The sequence below is a fragment of the Cetorhinus maximus genome, chromosome 4 (assembly GCF_964194155.1).
Source record: "Cetorhinus maximus chromosome 4, sCetMax3.hap1.1, whole genome shotgun sequence".
NCBI classification, from domain to species: Eukaryota; Metazoa; Chordata; class Chondrichthyes; order Lamniformes; family Cetorhinidae; genus Cetorhinus; species Cetorhinus maximus.
In genome coordinates this window covers 1,813,730-1,826,845 of record NC_135882.1, presented here as the reverse complement: position 1 = coordinate 1,826,845, position 13,116 = coordinate 1,813,730, and the positions used below count along the sequence as shown (strand labels likewise).

General features: G+C 44.9%; 1 protein-coding gene across 4 annotated transcripts in view; it reads left to right on the top strand.

Moving 5' to 3' along the window:
* dpy19l1l (dpy-19-like 1, like (H. sapiens)) overlaps positions 1–13,116 on the top strand; it is an 85,831-nt gene that overhangs the window by 63,448 nt on the left and 9,267 nt on the right. For 2 of the 4 annotated variants that reach the window (XM_078539809.1, XM_078539812.1), the window contains exons 16-19: positions 1,337–1,435; positions 8,749–8,804; positions 11,670–11,694; positions 12,741–12,860. In XM_078539809.1, coding sequence (XP_078395935.1) covers positions 1,337–1,435; positions 8,749–8,804; positions 11,670–11,694; positions 12,741–12,860 — 300 coding nt within the window. The remainder of the gene's footprint in view (positions 1–1,336; positions 1,436–8,748; positions 8,805–11,669; positions 11,695–12,740; positions 12,861–13,116) is intronic. The other 2 variants (XM_078539811.1, XM_078539810.1) reach the window with 1 other exon arrangement.

The window sequence follows — 13,116 nt, the reverse complement described above, 5'->3', positions numbered from 1 at the left end:
TCAATTCAGATCCAGACATGGCAGAGACACTACATTTTGGATCAGATAGATTGCCCTGTTAAATATTGGAAGGTGTTTTACCTAGTCACCAGAAAGAAGGTATCTCCAAATTCTGGCTCCTGATTTTAGCTGTGATACCACTGCTGCCACACTCAGTGGAGCCACAAATCGAAACCCTTTCAGTAACTGAGGCTCAGTGGATTGCTCCGAGGGTGGGTTCCCTTGCAAAAATGAATGTAGGTCAACTTCAACATGTAAAGAACTCTTCCCTGGGCTTAGTTCTCTCACCCAATGCAATTTGCTACTACCTCTGCCTCCTCCAGCTAAACTACAACATGTTGTTTGTATAAAATAGGGGCTGCAGAAAACATCTGACCAAGGTGACCCCGGAATAATGCCGTTCATCACAAGTGATCGTTTCCGAGATGTTTTTCCTTGTGAGATGACAGTGTCCATTCCTATATGGATGGTGAACCACAGGCAAAAAAATAAGAAAGACTGTCTGTACCTACCTTGTATTGGTTTCTTGATTTTTTTTTTGAATGAAAATTCCCCCCCACTAGCGTAGCGCTCTTACCCCATCAGTTGTGAATATAGCTTAACAAAATGTTTTCCCTTTTGCACATATTACAATGACTTAAGTATATTTCTGCTTTCTCTGATAAATCTGGCATGAAAACTTTTGACGGAGTAAATAAGGAGGAACTGTTTCCAGGCAGGAGGATCAGTAACCGGAAGATGCAGATTTAAGATTATTGGCGAAAGAACTACAGGAGAGATTAAACATTTTTTTTATGCAGCGGGTTATTGTGATTTAGACCTCGCTGACTGAAAGGGTGGTGGAAGTAGATTCAAAAGGGAATTGGATATACATTTGAAAGGGAAAAATTTACAGGGTCCCGGAGAAGGGGCAGGGGCGTGGAATTAATTGGATAACTCTTCAAAGTTCCAGCGCAGGTACAATGGGTCAAATGGCCTTACTCTGTGCTGTTCTAATTCCAGGATAAACCAACTGGCACAACTCCAGAGAAACACTTATTTATATTGCATTGGAAAGGGGGAGTCACATGGCTGATACAATGTCATCAAATTACCCCAAAGGAATTGCCTTTGGTTTCTCTCTGTTTGCAATTTGGGACCGCTGCTGCAGTATGCTTTAATTCAGAGAATGAGGACGCTGTGGCAAGATAGGCAGTATTGCTCTTCTAGACATTTCATTTTGTTAAGTTATGAAGTTAATTTTTTTAAGTTGAATTATTAGTACATTCAGTTCACAGAATACTTTTGACCTCAAGGTAGTTGCATCTACATAAGGGATGTACATATTGTCTTTTAGGTGGATAGGATGGGAGCTCAGTACTCACCCTCCACCGTACAAGACGTTTATTGTACTCACCTAAGATTGCCTGACCGATTCTTCAAAACTCGAATAGAGGTACACTGACCAGGTTCTATTTCCGTGACAGTTGGGTTGGGACAAGGGCATCAGTTTCTGATAAAGAGGGGTAAGAACATTTAATTTTGTGTAATTATTTCTCAAGTTTTTCTATAGACTAACTGCTGGGGTAGTGATCCATATGAGTAATATTGTTTACCAGGTTCTGTTGTAGTGGGAGTTGTTTCTTTAGGAAGAGTTAAAATTGCATTTCACTATTTTCTCATTTTATGATTCCGGTCTTTTGATCTACATGGATTTACTGATGATATGTACCATAGATAGAGGCTTAGTTCCATTCACGTCAGAGAATGCACCAAAAGCACACACTCAATTGGGACTCAGAGGTGGGCATAAAGGTGCAAGCGGACTTCATAAGAGCAGAAGTAGGCCATTCAGCCCCTAAACCCTGTCCTGACATTCACTTGAATCAGAAGCAAAATATTGCAGATGCTGGAAATCTGAAATAAAAATAGAAAATACTGGAAATACTCAGCCGCATCTGTTAGATTGTCAGATTTTAATTCTGATGAATGACTATTAACCTGTTTCTCTCAGATTCGGCCTGACTTACTGAGTATTTCCAGCGTTTTCTGTTTCTATTTCATTTAGATGATGGCTGATCGGTGGTACTTTCCATCTGTTACGCCAGATTCCAAGCATGCTCACCCCATCGGCTGGCTCAACCCTTGTACACCAGCCGTCCTTGCCTCCTGTCTCTTCAGGGGAGCTGAGAAGCAGAAATCCAGAGCTGGTTCAGGAATCACCATCAAAATCTCCTTTTTATGATGCCTTATAGGTGATTAGACAAATCCCAGGAGGACCCAAACCCATTATTCATGATTCAAAATTATTTACTTTTACCTTGTGCATTTTGTGATACCTTAATATTCCAAAGTCTATCTACAGCCTTCCTGAAAGACTGTAAAGAACCATTCTTATCCTACCTATCTCTGCAGTCTTGTACTATGGTTCTGATTATTCTGTGAAAATATTTTGATTCAATAATTTTAGTGGACAGATTGAGAGTTGACTGATGGGACGGTAATTGGTGGGGTTGGATTTGCCCTGATTTTTGTGCACAGGTATGCCTGGACAATTTTCCACATTGCCGGGTAGATGCCAGTGTTGTAGCTGTACTGGAACAGCTTGGCTAGTTCTGGAGCACACATACAAAACATCCACATGAATGGTTGAAGCAAAAGGATGCAGTTTGTGAATGGAACAAACATGTTCATTTACTCAGGTAACCTAAAAAAAAACTTAGAAGGGGAAAGCATTGTTTGCTGGTAAAGATCAAATGTGTAATCTCTGTAAAAATGCTGCCAACTGGAGAACCAAAGAGCCCAGATTCTCATCTTGCATTTTGTTTCGCAAAGTTCATAACTCTCTCTCATAGCATGAGTAGCACAGTGCTAAGTATGCCGGTCTCATAGTTTCCATGATACATGTGTCAGTAATTCCCCCGCCCAGCTTACTGCCAGAGCAGCTGTTAGTTTGCACCCATTGCAGGTGTAGGTTTCTGTCCGTCCTTCCTATACTAAAAGTCTGGGAAATAAACATTCTCTGGGTGCAAAGCATTGAAGGAACAGCCTCCTTATGTAGGAGGAAGTTAGGCAGCACTTAGAGTCTGAGCTAAGCAGAAACAGTTCTGTAGATTTGTAAAGGATAAGTGACGTGTAATTAATTGAATTGACATGTGGAATATACCAGATTTAATAACATTCCACCTGAGAATTAAGAGACAATATAAAAGGGAGTGGGTTTTATATAAGTGATTTGGATATAGGCACAAGGGGAGTGATGTTGGAGTTTGCTGATGATGCTGACTTAGCAGGGATGACATTGAGGAAGAGCACTGGAGAATGCAGAAGAATTGACTGGGTTTGTAGAGCGGGCAGATCGGGGAAAATCAGTGAACTGATGTGCAGCCTAAATGGTTAAGGCCTTTAACACAGAGTGCAGGAACAGTGAAAGCTGGGGGTGGGAGTATAGGTTGTAAAAAGAGCCACAGGAATTCTGGGTTTAATTTATAATTACAATAAATTGAAGGGATGCATTTGTACAATACTTACTCCAACAACTCATCGACACCAACAACCATCTGGGACCCTCCACCCCTGCTTGTCCCTCCGTCCCCACCCCATCTTCCAATCCCAGCCCCAGCCGCGTATTCACTATACCCCCTGACCTTCCCCTCTCCGATGCTGAACGTTCAGTGCTCAGCAAAGGACTTAGCTTCATACCCTTAAGCCCTCATCTCAATGAATTTCGGGCTCGGCATGATGCTGAACTCTTCTTCCGCCGTCTTCGTCTCCGTGCTCACTTCTTTGGGCAGGAGTCCTCTCCCCGTTCAACGGATCCTTTTACCCACCTCCAATATTCTCCCTCCACCTGGACCCCTCCCCCTGGATTCTTACCTTCTCTTGATCTTTTCATTGAGAACTGTCGGCGTGACATTAGCCGTCTCAATTTCTCTGCTCCTCTCACCCATTCTAATCTGTCTCTCTCTGAACTTACTGCACTCCGTTCTCTCAGGTCCAACCCCAACATTGTCATCAAACCCGCTGACAAGGGTGGTGCTGTTGTTGTCTGGCGCACTGACCTCTACCTCGCGGAGGCTGAACGTCAACTCGCAGACACTTCCTCCTACCTCTCCCTGGACCATGACCCCACCACAGAACATCAAGCCATTGTTTCCAGGACTGTCACTGACCTCATCTCCTCTGGAGATCTTCCTCCCACAGCTTACAACTTGATAGTCGCCCAACCTCGCACGGCCCGCTTCTACCTCCTACCCAAAATCCACAAACAGAACTGTCCTGGCAGACCGATCGTGTCAGCCTGTTCCTGCCCCACGGAACTCATTTCTCGTTATCTTGACTCCCTTCTCTCTCCCCTTGTCCAGTCCCTTCCCACCTACATCCGTGATTCCTCTGACACCTTACATCACATCAACAATTTCCAGTTCCCTGGTCCCAACCACTTCCTCTTCACCATGGATGTCCAATCCCTCTACGCCTCCATCCCCCACCAGGATGGTCTGAGGGCCCTTAGCTTCTTCCTTGAACAGAGGCCCCAACAATCCCCATTCACCACTACTCTCCTCCGTCTGGCTGAACTTGTTCTCACACTGAACAATTTCTCCTTTAACTCCTCTCACTTCCTCCAAATAAAAGGTGTGGCTATGGGTACCCGCATGGGCCCCAGCTATGCCTGTCTCTTTATGGGGTATGTGGAACATTCCTTGTTCCAGTCCTACTCCGGCGCCCTCCCACAACTCTTTCTCCGGTACATCGATGATTACTTCGGTGCTGCTTCATGCTCTCGTCGGGACCTGGACAAATTTATTAATTTTGCTTCCAATCTCCACCCTCCATCATTTTCACATGGTCCATCTCTGACACTTCCCTTCCCTTCCTTGACCTCTCTGTCTCAATTTCTGATGATAGACTGTCCACCAATATCCATTACAAGCCTACCGACTCCCACAGCTACCTCGACTACAGCTCCTCACACCCTGCTTCCTGTAAGGACTCCATCCCATTCTCTCAGTTCCTTCGCCTCCGTCGCATCTGTTCTGATGACGCTACCTTCAAAAACAGTTCCTCTGACATGTCCTCCTTCTTCCTTAACCGAGGTTTTCCACCCACGATCGTTGACAGGGCCCTCAACTGTGTCCAGCCCATATCCCGCGCATCCGCCCTCACACCTTCTCCTCCTTCCCAGAAACATGATAGGGTCCCCCTTGTCCTCACTTATCACCCCACCAGCCTCCGCATTCAAAGGATCATCCTCCGCCATTTCTGCCAACTCCAGCATGATGCCACCACCAAACACATCTTCCCTTCACCCCCCCTGACGGCATTCCGTAGGGATCATTCCCTCCGGGACACCCTGGTCCACTCCTCCATCACCCCCTACTCCTCAACTCCCACCTATGGCACCTCCCCATGCCCACACAGAAGATGCAACACCTGCCCCTTCACTTCCTCTCTCCTCACCGTCCAAGGGCCCAAACACTCCTTTCAAGTGAAGCAGCATTTCACTTGCATTTCCCCTAACTTAGTCTACTGCATTCGTTGCTCCCAATGCGGTCTCCTCTACATTGGAGAGACCAAACGCAAACTGGGCGACCGCTTTGCAGAACACCTGCGGTCTGTCCGCAAGGAAGACCCAAACCTCCCTGTCGCTTGCCATTTTAACACTCCACCCTGTTCTCTTGCCCACATGTCTGTCCTTGGCTTGCTGCATTGTTCCAGTGAAGCCCAACGCAAACTGGAGGAACAGCACCTCATCTTCCGACTAGGCACTTTACAGCCTTCCGGGCTGAATATTGAATTCAACAACTTTAGATCTTAAACTCCCCCTCCCCCCATCCCCACCCCGTTTCTTCCCCCTCCCCCTTTTTTTTTCAATAATTTATATAGATTCTTCTTTTCCCACCTTTTTCCATTATTTTTAAATGTACAACTAATACCTTGTTTGTCTGTCCACCCCACCCCCACTAGAGCTGTACCTTGAGTGTCCTGCCATCCATTCTTAATTAGCACTTTTCTTAGATAATATCACCACCTTCAACACCTCTTTGATCCTTTTGTCTGTGACATCTTTTGATTATCTGCTCCTATCACTGCTTGCTTATCCCCACAACCACCCCACCCTCAACTTCTCTCTCCCCCCGCCCCCCACCTTAGACCAGCTTATATTTCACCTCTCTCCTAATATTACTTCAGTTCTGCCGAAGGGTCGTGAGGACTCGAAACGTCAACTCTTTTCTTCTCCACCGATGCTGCCAGACCTGCTGAGTTTTTCCAGGTAATTCTGTTTTTGTTTTGGATTTCCAGCATCCGCAGTAGCTTTTAGCTTTTTGTTTTTATACTTAGACCATTGTTGGAATATTGTGTAGAATCAGCATGTGAACAGGGAATTTGAGCCTCACTGATTCATTAGAACAATACAGGATATGACGAATGACATGAAATATGAAATTTTTTTTCTGGAGGTTACAGGCTTTCTTATAGATTTTAAAATTCTGAGCAGGTAAGCAGTGAAAGATTGTTTCCACAGGTTAATTAGTCACTAACTGAACATAGATTTAGGGCTAAAAACAAAAAACTGCGGATGCTGGAAATCCAAAACAAAAACAGAATTACCTGGAAAAACTCAGCAGGTCTGGCAGCATCGGCGGAGAAGAAAAGAGTTGACGTTTTGAGTCCTCATGACCCTTCAACACAACTGTTCTGTTGAAGTGCCATGAAGCCTCGAAACATCAACTCTTTTCTTCTCCGCCGATGCTGCCAGACCTGCTGAGTTTTTCCAGGTAATTCTGTTTTTGTTATAGATTTAGGACTATCACTAGAGGAATGAAGCAAGGAGTTAGAATAATTCTTCCGCACAATGATCCTTTAGAAGAAATGACATTCCCATGGCATCTTTCGCCACCTCAATGTATGAAGTACTTCAGAATTGCTGTTGTAATTAGGGAAATGTGACAGCAAACTTCTGCACAGCAAACTCCCACAAACATCAATGGATAATCAGTATCTGTAATGTTGGCTGACAATGAAATGTTGACCTCCAGAACTCCCCACCCAATGCTCTTTGAATAGTTTCAAAGGATTCTGAGAGGACAGAAGGGGACCCAGTTTAACATCTCATCCGAAAGATAGCACCTCCAAAGGGCAGCACTTCCTCTGTACTGATCATTTGACAGGACGATGCTCCCTCAGTACCGAGCCCCGGAATGTGCTGCTGCTCCCTCTGTGCTGGCCCGTTAGCGTGTCACCATCTCCCTGTGCCACACTGGGAGTGTCAGCCTGGAATATGTGCTCCAGTTTTTGGAGTGGGAATTGACCCTGTGACCTTCTGACACCTTGGCTCAGAGGGACGCTATCTTTTAGAGAGTTTTCTTTATTCTCTGATGGAATACGGGTATCACTGGCAAGGATTTGTTTCCCATCCCTAATTGCCCTTGAGCTGAGTGGCTTGCTAGGCTCTTTCAGAGGGCAGTTATGTGTCAACCACATTGATATGGATCTGGAGTTACATGTAGACCAGACCAGGTAAGCATGGCAGATTTTCTTCCCTGTAGGACATTAGTGAATCAGATGGGTTTTTAAGATAATCGATGATAGTTTCATGGTCACTGTTACTGAGACTAGCTTTTAATCCCAGATTTATAAATTAAAGTTAAATTCCACTAGCTGCCAGGGTGGGATTTGAACCCTCGCCCCCAGAGCATTAGTCTGGGCACCTCGATTGCTATCCCAGTGGCTTGGAATATTTACTAGGCTTCTGAGGGAGAGATTATAATATCACTTGAAATGGGATTAGAAATGTGCTGGAAAGTGAAGAATAAAAAGGAATATACAGAGCAGAAGTGATGAAATGAGATTCAGTAGACTGCTCCACTTGAAAACCTAGCACTGATACAGCCACAATGATCTGAATGCCCTCATTCTAAGCTCTAGATCTATGAATTATTAATTGCTTGATATCTTATTTTTAATTTAATTTAAAATGTATTTATATTTTTTAATCAATGAGTGACACCTTGGGAGATTAGCTATTGAAATGTACTGTGCTCAGTGATAAACTTGGGAGCACTTGTGACACTTCCAGGATGTTGTTGATGTAGCATCAGTCAGTGGTATATCGGCTGGGGTCTGGATACTGTGGGGTTTAGACTCCTAAAGGATGGTCACCTGCCACATGCAAGGCTAGTAGTGTGAGAGGTAGCAGGATCAAAGCAGAAACTCCCAACATCAGGGGTTTTCCTGATCCCAGCCCCCAGAGGGATCTAACAGTTTGTTGTTTGTAAATACCCCATCGAAAGATAGTAGTGGGCCCCACCTGGGAGTCCAGGCTGGGGTTATGGTCTCAGCCCTCAAAGAAGTAAAATGTTATTTTTCTTTTGACTATTTAATTTTGGTTCCTTTGCAAAGGGGGCTGTAGGATGCATTAACTTCTTTGGTGGGGAGATAGGGAATGACACCTGTGAAGTTTGGGGTCAGTGGCACACCCCAGCACTTCCATGGGAATGTAGAATGCCTCTTCCTCATCAGGTAGGTTTCAGCCCCTGGATGTATAAACTTGTGTGCAGCTGAGTTAGTTCATCAATCTAAGCTACCCCCTTGCGTTGAACATTGAAGTTTAGCAAATACAGATTTGTGCCTTTTTATTGCTACACTCTACTGATCTATTTAGGCTGTGTTTTCTCAATCATTCAATGTTTAATTTGTAAAAGGTGATTTAGAATAAAACCTTTCATGAACTTCTGAAAATAGTAATGATTTATTATTTACTTACAGACTTTGAAGGAGCTGCTGTGTTTGTTAAAAGGAGGACTGCCAGAAGGCATAGATGAGTAAGTGTCCTAAATGTGTCAGCATGGGCCCTAGGCTTTGAAATACAGCAAACTGACCCTTTTACCCCACAGCTCTTAAAATGAGGAATAAGTGAAAAGATACAAAGTTGGCACTGTAATCCTGTTTTAGCTTTAACGGGGTAAACATTCCTTGGACCCACTTTGTCGACAGGAGTGGGACCGAGCAGGCATCCTTCTGTACCTATTACCTCTGCTCCTGACCGTGTGCAATGTCAGGGGGAGCTGAAGTGTGTCATTATTTCAGTCAGTTGCCCCTCCACCAGAATTGGTGCATCAAGTGGAACTGGGCCATAGGGCAACAGGTTGGGCAGATTAAAAGTACTTAAAATCAAAACAGATAATGCTGGAAATATTCAACCAGTCAGGCAGAATCTGCGGAGAGAGAGAGTTAATGTTGCAAGTTGATGACCTTTCATCAGAAGTGAAAGATAGGGATTCAACAGTTTATAAACAAGTACTGAGGCAGAGAAAGGGGGGGAGGGAGGAAAGAACAAAAGGAAAAAGTCTGAGAGGGTGATGGGCAGGAGAGAGTAAATGACAAAAGGGATGATAATGCGAGGTATAATGGCTCAATAATAAGGGTCCAGAGGTAAATGGGAAATTCATTCTTAGGCTGGCATTTATTGCCCATCCCTAGTTGCCCTTGAGAAAGTGGTGATGAGCTGCCTTCTTGAACCGCTGCAGTCCATGTGGTGTAGGTACCAACTACAGTGCTGTTAAGAAAGGGGTCCCAGGATTTTGACCCAGTGACAGTGAAAGGGCAGCAATATATTTCCATGTCAGAATGGTGCGTGACTTGGAAAGGAAAGTGCAGGTGGTGGTGTTCCCGCGTAGGCAGTATATCTGTGGGTTTGGCAGGTGCTGCCGAAGAAGTCATGTTGAGTTGCTGGAGAGTATCTTGTAGATGGTACACACTGCCACCACTGTGTGCCAGTGGTGGAGGGAGTGAATGTTTAAGGTGGTGGATGGGATGCCAATCAACCAGGCTGTTTTGTCCTGGGTGGTGTCAAGCTTCTTGAGTGTTGTTGGAGCTGCACTCATCCAGGCAAGTGGGGAGTATTCCATCACACTCCGGACTTGTGCCTTGTAGATGGTGGACAGGCTTTGGAGAGTCAGGAGGTGAATTACTTGCCACAGAATTCACAGCCCCTGACCTGCTCTTGTAGCCACAGTATTTATATGGCTGATCTAATTCAGCTTCTTGTCAGTGGTGATTCCCCAGGATGTTGATGGGGGATTCGGCGATGGTAATGTCATTGAATGTTAAGGGTAGATCGTCATTATCTGACACTTGTGTGACGTGAATGTTACTTGTCACTTATCAGCCCAAGCCTGAAAGTGTCTAGGTTTTGCTGCGTGTGGGCACGGGCTGCTTCAGTACCTGGGAATAAAAGCAAAATACTGCGGATGCTGGAAATCTGAAATAAAAACACACAATGTTGTAAAAACTCAGCAAGCCTGGCAGCACCTGTGGAGAGAAACAGAGTTAGCGTTTTGAGTGAAATATGATTCCTCTTGTGTTCCGATCTGTTGGTTGTGGGATCACTTAGCTCTGTCTACTGCACATTGCTTCCATTGTTTGGCATGCAAGTAGGTCCTGTGCTGTAGCTTTACCAGCTTGGCACCTCATTTTTAGGTATGCCTGGTACTGCTCCTGGCATGCTGACTTACAGTCCTCATCGAACCAGAGTTGATCCTCTGGCTTGATGGTAATGGTGGAGTGGGGGATATGCCGGGCCATGGCACTACAGATTGTGGTTGAGTACAGTTCTGCTGCTGATGGCCCACAACACCTCATGGGTGCCCAGTTTTGAGCTGCTGGATCAGTTATGGATCTATCGCATTTAACATGGTGGTAGTTCCACACAACACGACAGAGGGTATGCTCAGTGTAAAGATGGGACTATGTCTTCACATGGACTGTGTGGTGCTTACTCCTAACAGCATTCTCATGGACAGCTGCATCTACAACCAGTAGGTTGCTGAGGACCAGTCATGTAAATACTGTAGGCCAGACTGGGTAAGGACAGCAGATTTTCTTCCCTAAAGGTCATTAGTGAACCAGATGGGTTTTTATGATAACCCAGTAGTTTCCTGGTCACAATTACTGAGAATAGCTTTTTTATCCCCAGATTTACTTAATTAACTGAATTTAAATTCCCCAGTTGCTGTGGTGAGATTTGAACCCATGTCTCTGTAGCAATGATCCAAACCTCTGCGTTACTAGTCAATTAACATAACCTCAATGCTACCTACTGTACCTGTTAATCTTTCTCTTATAACAGAGATGGATTGGCTACATGCTGCCAACAGTTTTGAGTTGTCGAGGCCAAGACCCAGGTTAGTTCACCCCTCAGAGCCCTTCCACCCAGCTCCCTGGTGTCCAGATGATTGGGCTACCCTGACATGTAAGCCGCTGGAATTCTAGAGGGAGATCCTCCTCCAGGGGCCCTGCTTCCTTCATAACCCGAGTGAGAGTGTGACAGAATGAAACTTTCCCCCCCATTGACCCCAACAGGAACCCTTCTCCCCCACCCCACCCCCCCACCCTGCCCCCAACATTGCAGGGGTGGAAAGCTGAGCTTTATGGGTTCAGTTTGATATTCTTTCCCTTGTCATCTGACCCCCCCCACTCCAAATCCTGGACTGTGCTGAAGGCCAAAGGAAACTCAGGATCTGTATCTTTCCCTCAGGTCCTTTTGTGCATTAAGAAACTTGGTCAAGGGGAAACTACCTGTTGAAGCTCACTGTCTGTTAGTGGACACAGTTATTGTGAATCTGGCTAAAGTTTATAAAATAGTGTTAATTAGTGATTAAAATGTGTATTTTCTCTTTTCCTTTTAGTAAGAGATGTCCAACCCGTGGAGAGGTAAAACACTTTCTTACACTTCATGATCAAATTTTATGAAGAGTTACATTGACAATTACATTGGATATTTGATTCTCTGGTCATTGTCTTTCACTTATTTTAGTGGCTGAGGACAATTATAATGTTCATTTTAACCAGCACCAATTTGTTTGACCCATTTTTGTCCATAACTATAAATGGATGAGCTCAGTGCAAGCTCATTCCTGCTAGGCCAGTAGCAGGCCTCATTGACAGTGGTCAGAGAGCAACTCCATCCAGTATCCTGGCTGTTAGGAGACACCACATTGTGAAGACAGTGGAAAATCTGTCCTATTTATTTAGGACCCACTATTAGTGAGCGAATAGAATGTGCAAAATGGGCAGATCTTCCTTCCCACCCACAAAGGTTGGAATTTGGGACCTGAATGGAACGGATTTCTGTCTGGTTTTACCGCTAACATTTTCTGATTTGCGGCGGTGGTGGATACACCTTCTGCAGGATTTCCCTACCTCTGCAACCAGCACTCTAGACTTGGGAGAGTTCCCGGGCCACTTTGGGAAATCCACCCAGTGGGCCCCTTATGCCTACTGAGAACAGGACTGAGGTCCTGTACTGGCCTTACAAATACCTCCCAACGCAGGTTATCAACCCCAGCGGGGATTTAGCAACACAGGATCTCAATCCCAGAGGGGATCAGCTGTCATTAGAAGCCAAGTTCTATTTTCCCTTTGGGGAGAAATAGAAATAACATTTGATTGACAACTCAGACGATGAGGGTCTCTGACCCCTTGATGGGGAAGCAGGGCGCTGCTCTCATTTTCTGCTGGACAATCTGTAGTGCCTTTCCCGATAATTAAAATGATCCTTCCTGGGGATTTGGGACAGAGTCAGCCTGAGGTCTTGCTCCAATTCACTTCTAGTACAGAGTGGTGGTGCTGGAATTTCAGGCCCTGCGTTTCTAGATTGGATATATTGGAGGGCTTAAAGGTATTTGAAATTGTCATAACCTTTTGCTGATAGATTGAAGGTATATAATAACGTGTGATTTGTATTTCTGTCTCTACAGCTGGTCTATCATGTTTTGCAGTTGGTAGCGTTTGTTGTCCTGGCCACTCTCATCATGAGACTGAAACTTTTCCTCACTCCTCATATGTGCATCATGGCTTCTCTAATTTGCTCCAGGCAGGTAAGATCAAGCTTCACTAATGGACTTTAGCATTGTTACCCACACTTGTTCAGCCCAGCTCCTAAAGCCAGTTAGATGATGGTGAGTTGAAAGTAGCTGCAGTAAATTGGTACAGCAAAAGAAAACTGTCAACTTTGGATGTTTCAGTTTCAAATCGGCAAGTCTATTTTGTGTCACTGGGCAACTCTTTGCTGGTACGCAGCCTAATCAGAGTGCAATGCAGTCCACTAATGGAATTCAAAAAGACATTTAGCAC